Source organism: Rhinolophus ferrumequinum, chromosome 25, assembly GCF_004115265.2.
Source record: "Rhinolophus ferrumequinum isolate MPI-CBG mRhiFer1 chromosome 25, mRhiFer1_v1.p, whole genome shotgun sequence".
NCBI classification, from domain to species: Eukaryota; Metazoa; Chordata; class Mammalia; order Chiroptera; family Rhinolophidae; genus Rhinolophus; species Rhinolophus ferrumequinum.
The window spans coordinates 215,136-237,284 of NC_046308.1; the positions used below are offsets into that span (position 1 = coordinate 215,136).

General features: G+C 50.0%; 1 protein-coding gene across 1 annotated transcript; it reads left to right on the forward strand.

Moving 5' to 3' along the window:
• Positions 1–775: 775 nt before the first annotated feature.
• On the forward strand, positions 776–20,336 carry ANKLE2 (ankyrin repeat and LEM domain containing 2). Its single transcript, XM_033098052.1, has 13 exons — positions 776–978; positions 5,517–5,999; positions 7,997–8,203; positions 9,287–9,480; positions 9,554–9,742; positions 12,418–12,540; positions 14,781–14,847; positions 16,127–16,290; positions 17,343–17,449; positions 18,136–18,302; positions 18,634–19,258; positions 19,521–19,652; positions 20,030–20,336. The coding sequence occupies exons 1-13, from the start codon at positions 828–830 to the stop codon at positions 20,250–20,252; spliced, it is 2,832 nt and encodes a 943-aa protein (XP_032953943.1). The 5' UTR covers positions 776–827; the 3' UTR covers positions 20,253–20,336.
• The last annotated feature ends 1,813 nt before the right edge of the window (positions 20,337–22,149 follow it).

Here is a 22,149-nt window from a genome sequence, read left to right on the forward strand (position 1 = left end):
CAAGGATGTCAGTATTTACTTAGGTATTTTCCTCCTTTAAAAATCGCCGCCTCGCTTCCACACAGCAAAATGCGCCCTTGTGTTGTACACATCAGAGTCGTGACAAGCACACGCGGTCTCGTGTGACGGCCCCACGATCAGGACAAACGCTTCCATTGGTCCCTAGAACGCCCCGGGGCCACTTTGGAGGGGACCGCTGCCGCTCTCCGTCTTCTGCGTGAAGTCGCAGGAGCGGGTCACACCGTCCCTGTCACCCATTCCTGGGGAAGCCCCCAAGGTAGGGGGTGAGGAAGCGCATTCCTCGGGCAAAAGAAAATCGCACCGGCCGGTGGAACCGGCTGCACAGTCAATAGGAGACGTTCCCCCAAGCACGCGAGGAAGCGGGAGGTGCCCTGCTTTCTTCCGCTTCGGAAACGGGACGCGTAACAGTTGGGTCATTTCCAGGGAAACGGGAGCGGCCGGGCCACGGCGCTGACTCCCCCTCCCCCGCCCGCCCCGGGACACGCCCCCGCGCCCGCCTCAGGACCCCGCGTCCCGGGACACGCCCCGCGCCGGCCTCAGGACCCCGCGTCCCGGGCTGTCCGCGCCACTGCCTGACGGCGCCCTCTCCCGTCCCGCGCCGGCAGAGGTCGGGGAGGCGGCTGCTCTGCCTCGCGGGGCCGCCGGACGCGGTGGCGAGCGCCCTGGCCCGCGCGTGCAGCCCGCGCCGGCCTACCCCGGGGGCGGCGCCGTCAGGCAGTGGCGCGGGCAGCCCGGGACGCGGGGTCCTGAGGCGGGCGCGGATCTCCTCAGAGGCGACGGCGGCAGCGGCCGGGCGGGCGGTGGCGATGCTGTGGCCGCAGCTGGCGGCGGCGGAGTGGGCAGCGCTGGCCTGGGAGCTGCTGGGCGCCTCGGTGCTGCTGATTGCGGTGCGCTGGCTGGTGCGGCGGCTGGAGAAGCGGCCGCGGGGCCTGGGGAGGCCCGGGCCCCCCGACCCAGGTAAGGCCGTCGCCCTCGCTGCCTCCGCGCCGGACCCGCCCCCGCCGAGCTGGACGCTGTGGGGAAGGGCCTGCGGGGAAACTCGGGCATCCTGAACGCGGGCGGCGGCGGAGCCGTGAGTCTGCGGGCTGTTTGCTCGTTTCCTCGAACCCCGGCTTCCCTGAGGGGCCTCTGGGGTCTTACGGCCCGAGCTCGGCCCCCTGCCGCCGCCCTCCCGTGTCCGGGCCGTGGGCGCCCTTCGCGTTCGTTCACTCCTCGCCCGCAAGCCTGGTTTTGTCCCGCAGAATAACCAGGAGCTCGTCACGTGTTCTGACGGGAAGGTGACATGTTATTACCGCCCTGCCTGGGCCTCGGGGCTGAAGGGTCCTGGGAAACGGCCTGAGCCTCGCTTGCCGGCCCCGTAGCTGGGGACACGGCCCGGGAAGGCCGGGCTCCGGCGGGCGCCACGGGGACGTTGAGTCTGTTGACAGCAGCCCGGCTCGGCCTTCGTGCTGTGGGGCTGCCCACAGTTTTACCTTCTCACCCGTTAAAGTGGTGGGTGGCGCCTCCGCCACGTGCCGACTTGTCGGCTCCCACCGGCCGCTCCCACCGGCCTGGAGACGCGGCAGGGCGGACGCCGACACGAAGCATCGCGGGCCGCCGGCCGCACGGCGTGGCCCCTGGGGCCCGGCCGACAAGAGAGTTGGAGGGGCTTTTTCTTTAAAAGCCTCTTTTAAAACTTGAGCCTTTCCTTTTGAAATCATCGTAGGCATATTTGTTTTTTAAATGACAAAAAGTAGCACAAAGCAAAGATGATCAGCATTACCAGCCACTGGCGAACTCCAAATGAAACCAGCAGTGGACGCCAGGACGCTCCTCTTAGAGTCGCTGAAATAAAAAAGACCGGTGTTTGCGAGGGAGGGTGGAGGGGCTGGGGCGCGCTCACGCCCGCGCAGATGTTAAGGTGCAGCCCTTCTGAAAACCAGGCACTTCCTTCCTCGGGAGGTTAAACCTGCACTGCACTCCCAGAGAAATGGAAACTTCCTTTCACTCAAACCCACATACAAATCTTAACAACTTTACTTGTAATTGCCGAACACTGGCAGCGCCCGAGTGGCTCTTGAGGGGTGAGTGGTTAAACAAAGCGGCGCGTTCAGACCGCGGCCTCCGCTCACAGTGGGACAGAACCGTGGGTCAGTCAGCACCTCGCAAGTGTGTGATGCATTCACGCAACACCCTCTAAGGGAAACTGTGGCTTCAGGGGACAAGTCAGTGTTGCCAAGGCCTGGAGACAGTGGAGAGGAGGTTGGATATAACTGGAAAGGTGCAGCAAGAGGGACATCTTTGTGGTGGTGGGGCAGTTCAGGAATTGATTATGGATCTGTGTGGGTGACAAACAGGCATGGAATTGTGTACAAAGACGCAGGAAGAGAGGGACTGCAGAAACTGGTGAGGCCCAGGGGCTCATTCATTGTGCTGTGACGTCCCGTCCTGGTTGGATCGTGCACTACAGTGTGTAAGGTGTCACCACTGAGGAAAGCCAAGAAAAGCCGGGTGAGGGGTCCACAGGACCACTGTACTGTTTCTCAACTTCGTGTGTTTATAATTATTTCAAAATCAAGACTTCAAGAAACCCTGTACACCATTCATTTATAGCTTCCCCAATGTTAGCATCTTACATAATCACACCACAGGTGGGGGCACCGACAAGTGTCATCCACTCTGCAGACCTAAATGTCTCCTACTTTTATCTTATTTTTGTCTCTGTCAGTCAGTCAGTCAAGGTCATGCAGATACTTCCAATTCTAGCGCAGGGGTCAGGAAAACCATGGCCTACAGACCAAATCCGACCCCCACTGTTTTGTGAAAGTCTCACTGGGATGCAGCCACACTCTCATCTGTAGCTGTTAAGCATTTCAGAGCCTCAGAATTTACTGTGGCCCTTACAGAGTTTGCGGCTGGTCTAGCCTTCCCCCTCTCCTTATTTGTAACTTCCCTCTCTGTCAATGAGGAACCTGGCTCTCATGAGCCACAATTTATCCAGTTACTTGCTGTATCCTAGAGTCCACATAAAATGGCTTCAGAGCTGCTAATCTGTCCACTGTGAAAACACATACCAACTGGATAAATACAACTAGATAGGGTACAACTAGTTTGTGTCGTCTTCCTTTTGTCTGTGTCCTTAGTATGTAGTCAGTTAGTAGAGTCTCCCCTGTTTATGTTACTACTTTGTAATACAGTTTAGCTTATTTGTTTGGATTTGTATTCCACTTGGGGGGGGTCTTCTCCCTCATCTTTTGTTTGTTTACCTATTTTTTCTGGGCCCTCTGTCCATTCTCCCTGTCCATTTCCAACCTACCCACAGGTAACCAGTCTCATTAGTTTCTGCTTTATCTTTTGTTTCTTCTGCACAGGTGAGCAGATACTTGTATTAAGAATGTTAGTAGCAGAGTGCACTTTCTTGTTTTTATTCAAGTTGACTTTCTAGCGTTGTATATTCTACAGGATTAATAAGCTTGTGTTACCTCATAGCTTATTAGCTGTAACTGACATTTGTGGATAATTTATCAGTGCCAAGCACTATGACATAGGCTTTGCATGCATTATTTAATTCTCATTGTAGCCTAAGAAGTAGAGCTATTGTGTCCATTTTATAGAGGAGGAAACTGAGGCTTAGATTACATAACTTGCCCAAGGTCACACAGTTAGTGATATGATACGATGTAATGTAATTGTTCTATTTAGGGTTTGAAGGGGATGAAATCCCCTGTTAAAAAGGTAGCTTTAGAATAAGGAAACAGGGATAGTATGAAAAATAGAATATTGTCAGAAATGGAGTCAGTTCCTCTCTGTCTTCCTCACGTCGGCCCTAGTCATCCCCACCCCTCAGCCTTTGCCTTGCATTTGGCTTTCACCTACCCTGTGCCTTTCCTATCAGGTCTCATTACCCAGCCACCTCTGTTGCTCCTATGTCCACATAGGCAGAGAATCCGCTTAGGTGCTCTCCCCACCCAGGTGGGATCCTGTACTCAGTGGGCCTCCCCCTTCAAGTTCTTGGGCAGCTTTAGAGGAGGAGGCTGTGCAATATATTCATTGTTTATAGGACTGTTAGCTCCTTTTTAAATAAGTAACAACCACTTTTGAAATTTTGGAGTTGGGTGGGGGGGAGGTGGCATCATAAAAAATGTTTTTTAAAAAGAAATACACAAAAATAGGATAATATAATGAACCCCTTATACTCATCATCCTGCTATAAAAAGGCATTAATATTTTGTTTTATCTGTCACTGGCCCTTCTGTTTTGCTCTCCTGCTGGGGTCATTTAAAGGCAATCCTAGATGTCCTATCATTTTACTTGTAAACACCTCTTAAAACGTCTACTCCATGGTTTCAATGACATTAACATGCTCAGTTTTTTCTTGATCTCCTGTCTTTTGATCCTTGGTATCACTCACTGTTTTCGTGTGTTCCTTGTTTCTCTGGTTTTGTCTCTTGGTACCATAACCCCCATCTCTGTGCTAATGACTCCCAGATGTGTGCTTCCCACTCTGAACTCCGTGTCTCCTAAATCTCAGACCGGAGCCCACGTGGCATGCTGTGGGTGCTTCTGATGCTCAGTGCCTGAACTCCATCTGCTCTACCTCCAGTGCTGTGCCCCAGGTGCAGTCACTTCCTAGACACCTCAACTGCACACCGAGGTGTTACCCTGGGCGGCCTACCCTCAGGCCCTCCTGTGGTATCTAATCCGTCCGTCTTTAAGGCCACCTGTTCTCATCGGAGCTCTTGTCCCCGTTACTCAGCAGTGCTCTCTGCCCGTCGTTTCTTACCGTCTCCCCTGATTCTAGCTGAGCCTATGCTCCATAGACTTAACGGCTGTTTCTCCAAATACATTGATTAAAGCTCCAGTTCAAGTCCATTTGTAAAGTGGGGGTGAACAGTGGTGATACCTACCACACAGAGATATTGTCACTGTTAAATGACTTCATGTATGTAGAGTGCTTTGGATAGAACGAGGGACGTGGAAGGCCTCACAAAACGTTAACCATGACTATTTGTTGTTGGGATTAGCAAAATGACTGCCAGAGCTCTGTGGTGCCTCTGGTTTAAATCTGCATAACTTCCCATCACGTAGGGAATAAAGTGCAGTGTCTGTAGGGTAAATTTCTGCAGTTGGAGTTTTTATGGAAATTGCCCAGTTGGGATTTGCCCTTGGGATTTGTTTCAAGTTACACTCCAACTAGCAATAAATGAGTGTACCTATTCCCCAGTGCGCTCACCTACCTAGAGCAGCAGTGTGATCCTATCACGTATATTTCTAGGTCATAAGATTCTTATTCAAATGAACCAGAAACTGCTTATCTTAATTTTGTTTATATCATGATAGATTTGGAAACAAAAACTTGTGAAAATTCTCATAGGGCGTTTGTAGACTCCAGAGGATATGCAGAAACACTGGATTGAAATGAAACTTTGAAGCCAACTTTTTTGTCTCTTTCTTCCTTCTAATAAGGAAAGGTGCACTTATAGCCATCGGATTGATGTTTGTTGTTTGGGACCTAGGTGAAATGACAATGGATACCATCTTGGCTCGATTGAAACTCCTGAATCCAGATGACCTTAGAGAAGAGATTGTCAAAGCCGGATTGAAATGTGGGCCCATTACCGCAACCACAAGGTTCATTTTTGAGAAAAAATTGGCTCAGGCATTACTAGAGCACGGAACGCTGCCTTCGCCCTCTCCCGAACAGGGCACCGCAGGGGCCTCCACTCTCACCCAGGATACACACAGGACTGTGAAGTCTGTGGTAGGGAGCCCCGCCCCACAGGTCAGCTCTTCTGAAGACAGAGATTTGGGCTACAGCATGGGCGTGAATCCTCCGCGGGAGGATGAGCTGAGGTCGCAGACCTGCCCACTGCCCTTCAGTGCTGAGGCTGGAGTCGGAGGCCCCCCAGCCGTGGCGAGGGCCTCTGCGGAGCCACATCTGTACTACGGGGTGTACCCGGCATATGAGGACTCCCCAGCGAGAAATGGTAATGTGACAGGTGCGTGGTGTTGCTTACAGGGGGAGCGTGGACAGCAGGGGTAAGGTGATTTTCAAAATCCCAAACAACACAGGAGAAGACAGAGTAGTTTAATCACCATAATCCCATCACCCCAAATTAACCGCTGTTGGCATTTTTATATAGAACGCTCCTAAAATTTTTAAATTATATATGAATTTTTTTAAATTAAAATTGAAAATAAATGAGTAAAGTTAAGAAAATCAGATTGTACGAAATGTATTTCATTTACAAATATTTATTGGCTGGATACCATTTGCTAATCATCTCCCTCCTTTTTTTTCTTCTTTTATGTTGATGAATGCAAGTGGCTCATGAAGGTATAAATAATTTTCAACATCAAAGAATTGCAGTTTGAAACAAGACTAGCATTGAGAAGAAGTAATGAAAACTTGATGTTGATTAGAATGTCAGAAACTGCACAGTCGTTATTACTGTGTATCATGTGTGATGGTGCCCAAAATAGGAGATTAGCATCTTAACAGTGTTATGAGTAAAATTGGTATTATGAGTAGAATGGAATATTACTCAACCACGAAACTTTTTAAAGAAGAGTTTTAGTGACACTGGAGATGGTCACAGTGCAATTTCTTTTTCTTTTTAATCTTTATTATAAAAGTTGCTTTTTGTAAAAAAATAAAACGTATTATATGTGGTGTATACAGACGGTGCCAAAAACTAGTATAGACATTTTAAGAAATGAAAAAAAACTGTATTAAAATTGTAATACTCAGTATACACCGATAACAAAAGGTGAATACAAGTCACGTTTGACTTCTGCAGTTACAAACAAGAGGTACTCAAAGTGGTTATCATCAGTGTAATTTTAATAGTTTTTTTGCTTTCTTAAGATGTGTATACATTTTTTTGGCACCCTCAGTATTCTGTATATAAAGTAAATGTGGAATTTCATTTCTCCTCCCCACTCAAATCTTACTAGAAGTAACCACTTAATAACTGCTTTTGTATATATGTGTGTACATTGTTTTTATTTTAATAAAAATGGTAAGTAGAAGTGTCAGGTCAAAAAGTATGCATTATTAAAACTTTGAAAGCTGCCATCCTCCCAAAGGTGTTACCATTCATTGTGTCTGAGACAATAACTTTTCCAGTATCTCTGCAATATAACATTGAACTCTAAAAAGGGAAAACCGATACCTTGTTTCCATCCATCAGTCATACTGCATTTTACCAAACTTCCCTTTATGTCGCTTGAATAAGGGAAACCTCTGTTTTGTTTTAAGTCGCTTACCTTTTTTATATGGTTACAGTCAATTTGTATTTATTTAATGAATTGCTTGATCATATCTAGTGACCATTTTTATTAGGCAATGGACATTACCATTCTTCTGTTATATCAGTTCAAAATTTTTCCCCTGATCTGTCATTTATATTTTATGTATTTATGAGAGTCTCATGCAGAACTTGATTATGATAGCTTCCCTACAGAACTTTAATATTTTTATATAATTTCTGTTATACACGTTCTATATTTACAAGTTCTGTTCTTTTCCTTTATGTATTTCCCTCTGGATTTCTTGGCATGCTTAAAAAGGCGTTCCCCACCCAAAGTTATGTTTAAAATTTTCTTACATTGTTTTGCTAGTATTTTCATAATTTTCTAACTTGATTTTTAAATTTTATTTAGCTCATTAATCCGTGAATTTTATTTTTTAGTATGGAAGAGTATCCTTGGATATGAAATTACACACATGTATAAAATGTGTATGATATTATTTATGTGTATAAAATGTGTATGATATTATTTATATCAACACGCATAGATGATCGAGCTCATTATGTTCTTTTGGCTAGCTAAAGCCGTTTTTCTTCAAGATGAAAAATCTGAAATATTAATATGAGAAAAATCAGACGACAGGGTACAGTTGATTACTGGTAAACACGGCCTTCAGGAGCCAATGAGGGACACTGGCTCCCGTCACTCATCTTTGCTTTCCCTTTGGTACTTTCCCGTGCAGAAAGGATTTATGTTTACGAAGATAAAAAGGAAGCATTGCAAGCTGTCAGAATGATTAAAGGCTCCCGATTTAAAGCGTTTTCAAGCAGAGAAGATGCTGAGAAATTTGCTAGAGGAATTTGTGATTATTTCCCTTCTCCAAGCAAATCCTCATTACCACTGTCTCCTGTGAAAGCAGCACCGCTCTTCAGCAATGGTGGGTTGAAAGGTGAATAGCTGTTCACACTTTGGCATTACTGTCACATTAACCCACACGTTTTGTGCTCGTTCCTAATTCCTAGTAGTTAGTTTTCTCTGCCTTTGAGAGAAGTCCAATGAGTTTACCAGGAAGTGAGGGCCCAGGCCAGGGAGCAGTGGGAAAAGAATGGCTTGTTGGGCTGGTCTGGGGGTTGGGGACCAGGGACCATGAAGATGGAGGACTGAGTGGGCCTGGCAGCTCCTCTGGGCCCAAAGTCTACAAGCCCGTGGAAGGACCACCCTGGCCCCCTTCTCTGCTCCCTTCTCTCCCTTGCCGCACTGCCTATTGGGTTCAGCAGCTGTTTTGATGTTGAGCCCAGTCTGTTTCCCACCTCAAGCTACGCCTACGTCTAGGCCTGTGGCAGCTGCTTGACCAGACGACCTTGCAAAAGTCAGGCCATACCCACTTCTTGTTCAAACCTGGTCTTGGGAGGCGGCCTCTGCGTTCAACACTGTCAGGCCTCAGTCTGGTCCCCTCCTGGAGCTCACAGGTGTCCTGCTTCCCTGGCCGACTGGGGTTCCAGAGGAAGGGCGTCTCCTCGTGACATCTGGTCATCAGTTGAGAGGCCCATCTGCCTTTTTTCCTCTGTTCCTTAACTTGACCTTACCCTGGTGCTTCTTACATGGAAACTGGATGGTTTCAGACAGTTACAGGTTTCCCTCTTGGCAGTTTATGAGAATTACCCTCAGGAACATCTCTTAGGGATGTTCTCAGCTGTTGTATTACACCTGAGAGCAAGCCACTTTGGGCTCACTGTCTTATAGGAATGCCATGCGCGCTCCCAACACCTGTGGGGATGCTGGTGGCCATGCGCCTTGTCCGTCCTCCAGACCTGCCTGCCCAGTCGGGTCTTTCTGCCACGTGCTGCTGCAGTGTGTGTGTACCACTGCTGTGGCGGGGATATCGTCCATCTGCTCTGTGCTCTTGTTTCTCACCTGCTGCTCCCTGCTGGGTCGTGAGCCCCTGGGAGAGACTTTTGTCGCCCTCAGTGGAGCATGTAGTGGGTGATGAGAAAGTGTTTGTGGAATTAAATGTTCTGTCTCTCAACGACAGATGGTTTGTACGTACCTGAGTCAGAAACAGCAAACAAAGAGCGAGCGAACAGTTATAAAAATCCCCGTACCCAAGATCTCACCGCCAAACTGCGGAAAGCTGTGGAGAAGGGAGAAAAAGACTCCTTTTTCGAGCTTGTGTGGAGCAATCCCCGGTATCTGATTGGTTCCGGGGACAACCCCACCATCGTGCAGGTAAGCCTGCTTCCCTGTTGCTAGCGGTGGGACTGGGAGGCAGAGATGAAGCTCAGACCTGGCTTTCCTGCAGGAGGGCTGCAGGTACAACGTCATGCATGTCGCTGCGAAGGAGAACCAGGCTTCTATCTGCCAGCTAACCCTGGAGACGCTGGAGGACCCTGCGTTCATGCGCCTCATGTACCCGGACGACGCCCCGGACATGCTACAGAAGCGCATCTGTTACATCCTTGACCTGTACCTGAACACCCCCGACAAGGTGGTGAGTGCGCCCTCTTCTCGTTCTTGGTGGCAGTGATGGCCAGTGCCACCGTTCAGACAAGACCTGTGTCCTGCTACTGGAGTGTTCCCTGGGTCCCTGTGCTGTTAGCGTGGGCAGGGCCAGGGAGGAGACACGTGTTCACTGAGCTCAGAGAGTCTAGAAAAGATGATGTAAACCACCCGCTCACGCCGAGAGGTCTGCCCCACCAGGCAGGTGGGCGATGCTGCTCCCGGGACAGTGCCCTCCCTCCTCTGCCTGACTGAACTGGGTCTGTGCCAAAACCTACGGAGACAAAAATCAAAAAGGTTTTGGTGTCTTTGATCCTAGTGTTCTGTGTATATCATTTTTTTTTTTTAACTTAACATTGCAGTAGGAAGATTTCCTGTGGGTTAAAAATTTCAAAGGGATGATTTTTTTTTTTGCATAAGGTGTAAGTAAAGATCCTTGAAACACAAAAGTTTTATGTAGTCATTTAAGGGAAAATCCAATAATAGCTTATAGTCAGGAATTGTAAACTCTCAGCAAAACATACCGTGTTTCCCCAAAAATAAGACTTAACTGGAAAATAAGCTGTAGTGTGACTTTTCAGGATGCTTGTAAAATAAGCCCTAATGCGTCTTTTGGAGCAAAAATTAATATAAGACCCAGTCTTATTTTCAGGGAAATATGGTAAGGCTTATATTACGTTACGAGCATCCAGAAAAATCATGCCGGGACTTATTTTCTGGTTAGGTCTTATTTTCAGGGAAACACGGTAGGAGTGTGGAAAGTTATGGTTGATAGGAGAGGGACCAAAAGCATAGTGGAGTGGGGTATGATTGCAGAATTGGAAAACAAGAATAACTTTTAACAAGACATAAAAGAGGGATTGGAGATAATTGACTCAAGCTATCAAAATTATAGCAAGGGATAAAGAGAAAGCTGATGACATAAAAGCAATAGTAATAAAATAGGACAGAAGGAGCAATAAAATAGGACAATACAATAGGACACAAGGAGCAAAAGCAAAGCATAGCAGGTAGACTTGAGTGTGGACAGCCTGCCCGAGCGAGGCTACCTGATGTGGTTAGCAGGAAGTTTGACTCTGGGTGTAACACAGAGCTGTGCCCTATAGGAAGTGCGCATAGGCACATCCACAAACAGCAGTTCATAATTTTTGAAATTGGATGTGGCAGGTCACATTCTCTGATCACAGCCCACTAAGAGTGGGAATCAGCGTGTTGGCTGCGAGCACTTGGGCTGTGTAGAAAGCGCAGGGGCTCAGCAGAGAGCGGGCGGGTAAGCAGCGGGGCTGGGCCAGCCGGGAATGTCGGCAGAACCCAGGGCCTGCTGTCTGTAGGAACGGAAGTTCCTCGCAGGAATGAGGGGAGAGGTTGGGGTCACGTCTGCAGAGCTCAGAGCTGGGTAGAGACGGACAGATGTTCTAGGGCGTGAGGGAGGAGTGGCCGAAAGAAAGCAAAAGTGTTGAGGGCCCTTTGAGGTCTGATGCTCTGAACACCGAGTGACAACAGCCCACCTGATGTGCGGCGTGGCAGAGGGTCGGGTCGGACAGTTACTGGAGCGAGGGCCACAGTTTGTGAAAATGCAGCTTTACTGGGACAGCCGTGCTCATTCTTTGTCTGTTGTCTGCGGCTGCAGAGAAGGCCAGAGGGGGGTGGTTGTGGCAGAGACTAGGTGGCCTGCAAAGCCCACGTTCCCTTTCTGGCCTTTAACTGAGACATTTTGCTGAGTCCAGACCTTTCCAGGTTGCCGTGGTAAGTAGTATGAGTTGGTGAGATGGCCCTGCACGGTGTGGATGACGAGGAGATTTGCTTGCACAGGACCACTAAGGTCCCCTACGGCATGGACTAGAGCTGGGAGTGTGGGCACCAGATCAAGGTCCATGAGGAGTGGTGGTAACCCTGGGCAGGAAGCTTGGGGTGGCAGCCGTGGCATACAGAGGGAGCTGGAACCTGCTGTCCTTGGTAATCACAGGGGGTCGCAGGTCCCTGTTGTGGCTCTGTAGATGTGAGTGGGTTCCATTTTGGACGGGCTGCATTTGAGCCTGTGGCCATCTGTGTGGGGATGCCTGAGGCAGGCGGTTGGCCCCACAGCTCTTGGGCTCAAGGGCGCTGTTACCCTGAGGCCCACTGGTCTGTGGGCAGCAGGTAAAGGTGCAGCTGCAGGGAGCCTGGGGAGAACACCAGGGGCAGGTGAGCATTGAAAAGCATGTGCCGTCAGCAGTGGAGTTTACTTCACAGTGGGATTAGCTGCCAGAGAGTTTCCTCTGAGTGCAGACCAATTTCATAGACTGCTTTATCCTGGATGTTGACTTCATCTGTTTATTTAACTTTTTGAGCATTGATTATAAGACATAGTACCAGGTTCTGAATTGTTAAAGCTACTGTTTACTGAGCAGGTATCACACCCCAGCTTGGTTGTAAGCTCCCCATCGGACCTGGGCACCCAGGCACTAGGTACACAGTGACAAGGGCACTGCTGGGCTCCAGCCTTAGCATCAAGTGGATGTGTGGCAGCGTGCCAGTTACAGTTCAGTTATAGAAACAGTGTCTTTTTATGGTCTTTTGTCTTTGGGGGTTTTGTTTGTTTTACTAAATACCTGTTTTCATTGTAAAGCAACCTTGTGAAACAAAAGAGTGTACATAAAAAAATAAGTGTTCTTCTTCACATCTCAGGGCTACGACACACCGTTGCATTTTGCTTGTAAGTTTGGGAATGCAGATGTGGTCAACGTGCTCTCTTCACACCCTTTGATTGTAAAACGCCCACTGAACAAATATAAGAAAACACCTGAAGATGTAAGTACCTATTAAAATGCCGTTACTATATAGTGTTAGAAATGAAAAGTACATACAATTACAGCCTTTGATCTCAGCTACAGTGATGTCATGAGTAACTGCCTCACAGGCACCCCTTGAACCCTGACTGCTGAGTAAAACGCGCTCTGTAGAGCCAGGACGGGGTAAACTGTCCCAGCTTGCTGATTTTGTTTCCCTAAAACGTTGTCAGTTGTTCTCAGCTGCTCAGAGTCTTTTATTAAGTTCTCTTGTACATACCTCAGGTGACCAGGGTCAGAGAGAACAGAGGAGGTGGTGGTGATGGTGGTCGTGATGGTAATGGTGATGGTGATGGTGATGATGATGGTGACAGTGGTGGTGGTGGTGACGGTAGTGGTGGTGGTGACCGTGGTGATGGTCATGGTGGTGGTGGTGATGAGGGTGGTGATGCTGAATATAGCTGATGTGTTCAGCTCAGTGTGCACCAGGCACTAGCCTGACCCCCCTCTCTGTATTCTCACCTGACCCGTACGAGACTTAGGAAGCAGGCCTTGTCATGACCTATACTGGCACTTGAGCCAAATGTGCCTTGGAGAGGGCAGAGGTGCGTCTATGCCTCTGAGGTGGAGCAGGAAGTGGACCTGACCATGCCTTAAGAGCTGTTAGCTGGCCTGGACCTGCCAGCCCTTTGGAAATTGAACCTATAAGGATCCTATTCTGGTAGTGAATGCCTCCTTTGTAGTTGCTGTGGTTATGTAAGTAGTGCCTATTTTCTGTGGAAAACTTAGAATACACATAAAAGAATAAAATTCAGACAGTTCTACAACTTAGAAATTACTCTTGTTTTGAATATTTCTGACTCAGCTGTTTATGTGTATACGTATGTATATTTTTCCAATATAAAATACTATTTGGTAACACATTTTAAAAGCATTTGACATCTCTCAATCAGTTACTAACTTAAGAGATGCTTAGTTGCTCTACTCACAGGGCACACCGTACAACTGTATTCCAGTTTGTTTCTCATAGGCTGGCAGGAAATGGTAATTTTGTGGTTCCTTAATTTGGAGGTTATTGGTTTTTTATTGTTTTCTAGCAAAAATGTTCTTGTCACTACAATTCTTCAGGGGCTTACAAAGTTGATTCCTGTAGTTGCAAAAAGGAAACATTTGTGTTCCATGCTATATAGGCATTCTGTTTCCACCCAGTCAAACAACAGGCTCCCAGGCAGCGGAAGTCGGAACTGAGAATTGTGAGCATGTCTGGTGTCTCTCATCTGAGTTGATAGTGCACTTCGAGATTTCTTTTCCTTGCGGAAAATTAGAAACTATAGAGTAACATGAAGAAAGAAAATAAAGTTATCCATAATCTCAGAGTTTTTCGTGTGGTCCTGGCCCCTTAAGCTGTCACAAAACGTTCTAGAAGGTTGTACTGTTCAACACACTTTTCTTTTTTTTTTTTAAGATTTTATTGGGGAAGGGGAACAGGACTTTTTTGGGGGAACTGTGTGTACTTCCAGGACTTTTTTCCAAGTCAAGTTGTTGTCCTTTCAATCTTAGTTGTGGAGGGTGCCATTCAGCTTCAAGTTCTTGTCCTTTCAGTCTTAGTTGTGGAGGGCACAGCTCAGCTCCAGGTCCAGTTGCCGTTGCTAGTTGCAGGGGGCGCAGCCCACCATCTCTTGGATGGGAGTTGAACCAGCAACCTTGTGGTTGAGAGGATGCGCTCCAACCAACTGAGCCATTCTGGAGCAGCTCAGCTCAAGGTGCCGTGTGCAATCTTAGTTGCAGGGAGCGGCGCCTACCATCCCTTGCGGGAGTCAAACCGGCAACTTTGTGGTTGAGAGCCCACTGGCCCATGTGGGAATCGAACCGGCAGCCTTCGGAGTTAGGAGCATGGAGCTCTAACCGCCTGAGCCACTGGGCCGGCCCACTTTTTTTTTTTTTTTTAAACTTTTATTTATTTAAGTGTGTTTTTCCAGGACCCATCAGCTTCAACTCAAGTCGTTTTCAGTCTAGTTGTGGAGGGCGCAGCTCACAGGGGCCCATGCGGGGATCGAACAGGTGACCTTGTTGTTAAGAGCATCGCGCTCTAACCACTGAGCGAACTGGCCGCCCACAACACATTTTTGATTGTGGGCTTTATGAAATATTCAGTATTAGATACTATGCTTGTTTTGTTGACTATAAAACTTGCTTTGTAAAATTCTAATAAAATGTGGTAAGTTAAGATTTAGTGTTCACTTACTCTGTTTTTTTAAATAGGTTATTTGTGAAAGAAGCAAAAATAAATCTGTGGAATTGAAGGAGCGGATTAGAGAATATTTAAAGGGTAAGGTGGGGAATTGGTGCCTAGAATGTGGGGCCCATCGTTGGGAAGGACCTGGACAGCATCCACGCCTGGCTGCCTTCTGGATGCGAAGCCCAGGCTTCCTGGGAACTCCCAGCGGAAGCCCTTCTGAGGGTTGCCCTTTGTTTCCTGAACTCCCCACTCGAGTTCCCTCCATTTTTACATAATCCCTTCTTTGATACCTTGAGCTTTTGTGGGAGACCAGTTTGCCTTCCTTTTGACTGATGCTCACAGCCTCACCCCTTATCCTCTATAAGCCTCTCATGCAGCAGGTGTGTCTGATCCCTTCTCAGGTAGAAGCGAGTGGAGTGGAGGGGCCGCTCCCCGTCAGCCCTTCCTGCATCAGGGCCCGCCCCCCTACCTCCCTGGCCCTCCTTGGCAAAGGCGGGCTGCCCTCCCTCAGCCCCCTGGGCTGCCCTCCACTCCTGCAGCCTTGCCAGCCAGCCCTGGATCTCGTCACTCTAGATGAAGCGTGGAAAAGCCTGCTCAGCTTTTCAAGAATGTACCCTGTTGGGGCAGCTCTTCCTGCTCAGGTCTGGGGGGTGCACTTCCGTTTTCCGGTGCCTCGCTCCTCTGGTCAGGAGCTTGTGGGACTTGGAGACACTCGAAGGCCTGTCTTTCCTTCTCTCTTGTGTCCATTCTGATCCCGATCTCCGTGGGTCTCCATTTGAAGCAGGAGTCAGGAAGGGGTCAGCAGATGCTGCTGCCACTGCTGCTTTTGTAAATAAAGTTTTATTGGTACATGGCAGCCACAGCCATCTGTGGACACATTGTCTCCAGGCACTTCCTGCTTCACCTTCCCCTGTGACCTCATTGCACTCCCTTGCTCTTCCCAGATTCCGGGTCTGTTTCTGGTGTGTATTCAGTGACACAGAATTGTATCAGACAAAAGGAACAGGGTATTGGGAAGTGCTGGAGCTTAAAATGTGACTTCTTTTTAACATTTTTCAAGCTCTCACTTAACGCCAGTCTTGCTCACACAGGTCCGGCCTCCATCCTTTACTACCTGTGGGCGGGAGGAGGTGTTTGTTGCTCCCCTTTCCATCCGTTTACTTTTTTCCTCCCAGCAGAGGAAGACTGGGGGACTCATTCGGTGGGTCCTTCAGCTCCTGAGCTGATGCAATCTTTTTATTGTTAGTTCATGGAGTCACTTCCAAAGCCCCTGGTTGAAAGCTTAGTGTACTGGGTGCCCAATGCATCCACGGAGGCAAGGAGCCATTTTAGCAGATGCGTTCAGCCCTGGTGTGTCTCCTTCTCCCAGGTCACTACTACGTACCGCTCCTGAGAGCAGAGGACACGTCTTCTCCAGTGATCGGGGAGCTGTGGTCTTCAGACCAGACGGCTGAGGCCTCTCACGGTGGAGGCAGCCCCAGAGACCCCGTCCTGACCCTGAGAGCCTTCGCGGGACCCCTGAGTCCGGCCAAGGTGAGCTGCTGTGGAAGCCTCTGGAACCAGCTCCTGGAAGAGGCTGGACACCTAGCGCGAGGCTGGACACCAGAAGCGCTAGGTGTCCAGCCTCTTCCTTTGTGGTTGGTCTTAGAGAGCAGGTGTCATGGGTTCCCAAGGAGTTAGTGATCAGGTTTCCCAGTGTTTGCTGGAGAAACAAAAGTGTCTCAACTGTTTCTCACTTGCTAGCCAGGGCAGATGTGGTGCTGAGCCCACATTGCAAAGAAGCGACGTTTACCTGGGGTAACCCTCCCCATGCCATTGCCACCTGCTTCTCCTGTCAGTGTCCAGGGCCCTTCTCACAGGCCCTTGCCCGTGTAGCGAGGCTGACCTCTCCACAATTCTTGAACTTGTATTGTCACTAGGAAACCTCCATTTGCAAACTTTGAAGTTTGCCTTCTGGACTGAGGTGTTTCATACATGGGCCTGTATGTAATCTTTCCTCCTGTTGAAAAAAATTCTAGTGGCATCCGGTGAGGTCAGTTGGTTAGAACGCAGTGCTCTAACAAAAAGGTTGCCAGTTTGATCCCCACATGGGCCACTGTGAGCTGCGCCTTCCAAAACTAGATTGAAACAACTATTTGGCTTGGAGCTCATGGGTCCTGGAAAAACTCACTTAAAAAAATTAAAAGTTAAAAAATAAAAATTCTGAATAGTTACCTGCAGCTATAAAAAAGACTCCAAAAACAAGTGATACCAGTTAGGATTAGATGCTGCATAAAACATAAAACTTTAGTAAGAGTGACTGACAAACAAACGTTTATTTTTTATCTTTGTGTGATGGGACAGTGACTGGAGACCCTCTGGGTGGCAGCACTGACCCCACAGGCCAGCCGCTCGTCCTTCCTCACCTTGGTCAGAATGCAGCCCTGTGGTCTCTTAGCTCCAAGGCAGGTGGGCGCATTGCCCAGGTGTGTTAGGAGGAGCAGGACGTGGGGAGGCGTCCAAGTGGTTCTGCGATGCTGGTGGCTCTTCATGGTTACCTGGCAGCTTGGCTGCAGGGCTTAGCTCAGCACACCTTCTCCTCATAGGCAGAAGATTTCCGCAGACTCTGGAAGACCCCGCCTCGAGAGAAAGCAGGCTTCTTTCACAACGTCAGGAAATCGGATCCAGAAAGAGGCATTGAGAGAGTGGGAAGGTACTGACGGGGCTGGGTGGGGAAGTTGTGCTGTGTGCTGCGTGCTGGCTGGGGCAGGAGCTCTAATTATCGGTGCCTCAGAATACTGGTTCCCAGGAATCGTTTACTGGGACGTCACTGCCTTTGCATCAAGGTCTAATTCCTTGCAAACATACGTGCTGCAGCCCCTCTGCGAGGGAGGGCACTCGTGCAGCCTGTGTCTGAGGGCTGTTACAGTGTTTCCCGTGAGCAAGGAGGAAATAGAACGCAAGAAACTTCTAGTAAGAAAGTTCCCTGAAAAGTGTATTTTCCACACTCAGGAAGCTGAATTAGAGTGTAATCAAATAAAGTGTCAATGAATGTTACAGAACTTTTTCTCAGAATAGTGCGCCCACTTTCAGGTTTACAGCTTGCACCTGAAAAGGACTTCAGAGCCAGCTTTATGCTACTGTTCTGAAAGCAGACGTCTGTGGCTGTGCCAGCCCTTTGTTTGGGCCGCTTTCATGCCGGTGTCTGGCTCGTTCCGTTGTAACTGCTCCACGAGCACACCGCTGGGCCTCACCCTGTTAGGTGGGGGCGCTCATTTAGCCCACAGTTCAGGATAAATAAAATCGTACCCGAGATTCCAGCTTTAAATGGCTGTTTCTGTGTGAGCAGCTGAGTTTGCTCCGGCTTCCTGGCTGACTGCTCGCGCTCTGTCCTTACAGGGAGCTGGCGCACGAGCTGGGCTACCCCTGGGTGGAGTTCTGGGATTTCCTTGGCTGCTTCGTGGACCTGGCCTCCCAGGAAGGCCTGCAGAAGCTGGAGGAGCATCTCATGCAGCAGGAAATGGGCAGGAGGGCCCGACAGGACACGGGAGACGACTCCGCCTATGGTGAGGATGGGAAGGGTGACCGTGCGCTCACGGACCAGGAGCGTGTTCCTGTGATCGCGCGAGTGCCTACGGCTCCCCTCTGCGCCGTGCCGTGTGCCTGCCTGTGACTTTGGCTTCCTTCCCATCTCCCTGCCTTTGAGGGAGGAGGGCTGGGCCTGAAGGCTGCGTCTCTGTTGGAAGCGCCTGCCCTCCCCAGGGCGATGCAGCTGCTTTGCTGTCTTGAGTCAGGCGGGTGCTTCCGTGGGACACGTGCTGCTGGTGGGCTTTGCTGAGGGGGCAGCCGTGGGGCCCCGTTGTCCCCAGCCCTAAAGAGCTGCTCTCTTGCTCACAGGCTGTGCTGGGAAGGACAGCAGCTCTGTGTCTGTGAGGGCCTTTCCAGATGAAGGTGACGACATGAGCTTGGAAGAGATCAAAAATCGGCAGAATGCAGCTCGAAACGCCCAGCCCACAGTCGGAGCTACCAGAGACGCGGGTTGCGACCCCCTTCCCTTCATAGAAGCCTCGGCGCCAACCAGTTCCCTCAGCAGCAAAAACGGGTTCTGCAGCCCCCTGAGTGGTGACGAGACCCTGGGTGGGAAGAGACCAGAGGCCCCGAACCAGCAGGGATCCCTCCTGTCACCTGTTTGCGGCTTGACTGCTGAGTTCAATAAACTCAATTTGCAGAATCTAGGAAGTAGCTTTTCTAAGACACCAAATAAAAGTATGAAAAGCAGAGGTGAGAAGGTCCTGACATCCAGAATGGATGCGGTGGAAAGAGACTTGTTAGAGCTTCCTGATGCTGACAGACTCGGAAAGCACCAGACGAGGACGGAAAGTGACATGTCAGCGGGAATTGCCCGAATGTGCCTGCGTTCCAGCAATCCCAGGCACGAGGCCCAGCATGGCTGCAGTTCTGTGTCCCCGGAGCCTTCATTCCCCGCCACGAGAGAGCCTGTCCAGAGGCTCTTCCTTTCTGGGTATGAGTTGGGGTGTGAGCTCACGGCTGAATCTGTTCTGCCTTTATAGCAGGGCGGGTTCTGGGGACGCTCTCCCTGGGCTCAGCGTGTCCTCGGCTACCTTCACCTCGGCAGCCCGCCAGCTGGTGCTGACGTGACGTGACAGGCCAGCGATGGCACGCGTCTGCTTGCAGTTCCATCCTGTACTGCTTCTGAAGCTGAGAATGCAGTGGGGTGAGAAGTCTGTTTTAATCCTAGGTGTTTCCTTTTCTGCACCTTGTAGAGAGGAGCCGACGAAACTGGATCGGGACGTTTTGGCAGCTCTCGAGTGTGTGGACGTGGACCCTGGCCGGTACCCAGCCGTGCACAGATGGAAGAGCGCCGTCCTGGGTTACCCGGCCTCCGACAGGCAGAGGTACCGTGGGCCCCGGGACCGTCTCTCACAGGTGGTTGTAGCTAGCTTCCGGAGGCCGGTTCTGATTCGTAGGATGTGGTGGTTCACCTAGGAGGCTGGCACACCCGTTGGCCAGGCTCATGTGGGGCTGCCCTGATGTGGGGTCGTGGCTGGCAGCACCCTGAGCAGAGGGGGTGCAGGGAGGGGCAACCCTGGGATTCCATGGAGATTTGGATGCTCTTCGTCTTTAGGGCCCCTGGTTCTGAGGCCCTAGGGCCTCTTTTCGGAGCTGCAGTGGCCCCTCAAGGCTCAGGAGCAGGAGCCCAGGTCCTCCCATGCCTGTGCTTCCTGCGCCCGCCTCATCACATGTGCTGACCGAACTTTCTTGGTTCCCTCAGTTGGCCGAGCCCCATGATAAAAGGGAAGTTGACGTCTCAGCTGCCGGATGTCGTGTGCCCTCAGAGCTGCAGCCCAGGGAGAAGTGGTCCCTCGGGGGGCAGCCCCCGGAAGCCCGGGCCCGCACCCCACTCCCCCGGCCCGGGCAGCCCTGGGCGCTACAGCCCCGCACACGGGGGCCACCTGCGCAGGATGGTGCGCCTGGCCCAGCTCGCGGCCTTGTAGGGCGGGCGCCCTGCCGGGCTCGCTCACTTCTAAAGAAAGAGGGTAATACGTTTGTTGCTAAAAGTCACCAAAAAAAAAAAAAAATCCAGATTAATTTATTAATCCTCATTTTGAGAGTAAAAGAATTTTAGAAAATGCAGATGTTCTGTATAAATTTGAGAGTTCTGGTTTTGGGAGAAGCTGATGAAAGTTAATTCAGACACGTGTTCTGTAGACGGTCGCTGTGGCAGTGACACACGTGAGTGCGCTTGGGACAGATGGGGTCCGGGCACCTGTACTTGCCACGAAGTCCGCGTGGGTGCCCGCGGCGGGCTTGGCTGTGGGTGCGGCAGGCGGCCCAGCTCTGCAGACCGGGGTTGTGTGCCAGCTCCCTCTTCTGGGGAGGATCTCGGACTTCCCAGTTCCTGGTGGAAAATCCTCTCCCCCTGCCACTTGATGCCTTCTGGTGAGACCAGCTGCGGAGGCCGTGTCAGCAGTCAGTGAGCCCCGGCTGTCCTGTACTCGCAGTGATATGTATAATTTGGTCGGTAAAAACTTTAAAATTTGTGACCAGAAGATCAAACTAGCTTTTCCCTTGGAAAACATCTTGCAGCCGCTGAGGTCACGGCGTCAGGAGGTGGCGGTCTCCCTGTGCCTTGCTCACCTGCCAGGGGCGTGGTCAGAGCACTTGTCCCGTATTTTATTGTTCATTTCAGTTGGGTCTCCTTACAAACAGGTGTTCCATTTTAGTACAGAGACCAGAGGTTTCCATTTGGCGGGTTTGGATCGGGGTCAGGTCCTGGAGTGAGGTTGTTGGGCGTCCCCTGGGCCATAGCAACCGCACGGTCTGTGCAGAGCGTGGAGACCCTGTGCCACCGCAGCTGATGCCCAGGGCCAAGCCACGTGCTGAGGGCCGGTTCCTTCCAGGCGCTCGAGAACGCTGCTGACGTTCCCAGAGCGGCACCCTGGGAACAGGCCGTGCTGCTGCTGGCCTTAGTGCCTTGTGTAGGTCAGTGACTTTCCTGAACTTGCTTTTTGAGAATATGCAGTGACACGAAGTAGGTGGGAGATTCCTTGGCATTTATAAAAATTCTTCTGTCATGAGGTCATAAGAGACAGGTCAGGAATATTAGAATCAAGATTTAGATTTTAAAATTCTAAAGGTTCTTGCAACCAGCAATATAGATACGACAGAAGATACATTCTATTGTAAAAACCAGCGGTGTTTTAAAAGGCATCTTTGTTCTGAAATCAGAAAATATTCACAGTGCTGTTTTTTTCTAGACTCTTACTCTACTGTCTTGTATATTGTAAATATTCAGATGGAAATTAAAAGTGTTTTTGCCCTAATTTTGCAGTTTGCTGTTCCTGTTTTCTAACATTTTAGGCCTTCCTTGACTGTTTCTATCGGGTGGCCCTGGTCTGGTGATGTTTATGTTCGTTTTAAAACCACTTAATGAAGTGTTTTTAAAGCCAATGGTAATAATTCTAAGATTTCAGAAAGACTTCTCACCTGTGAGTGGGCAGATACCCTTTGTGGTAAAATCTTAGTGTTTTGGGGAAGCAGTGTGTTACTCCGAGTGTGCTGGTTGTGGCCCCTTTCTTCCCTAACAGTTCTGAAAACCTGTCTGGCATCAGTTAATTGGGCACCGAAGTCGTACCTGCCCGTTGAGGTGGGAGCTTGTCTGTGACGGTAACAAGGGGTGTGTGATACCTCCAGCTCGAAAGAGGTGCCCTGGACCACTGTGCGGGGTGCCATGTGAGGGCTTCCATGCAGGGAGCACCCCAAGGTTCCTTGTGTTTATGGGGGTTAGGTGGGCGCCATGTGGCAAGGACCACAGACCCCTCCTGAGTAGCTGTGGGGTGTTTCCAGAAGCTTTCACAGACCTCAGAGGAAGTCCCAGTTGTGGGAGAACTG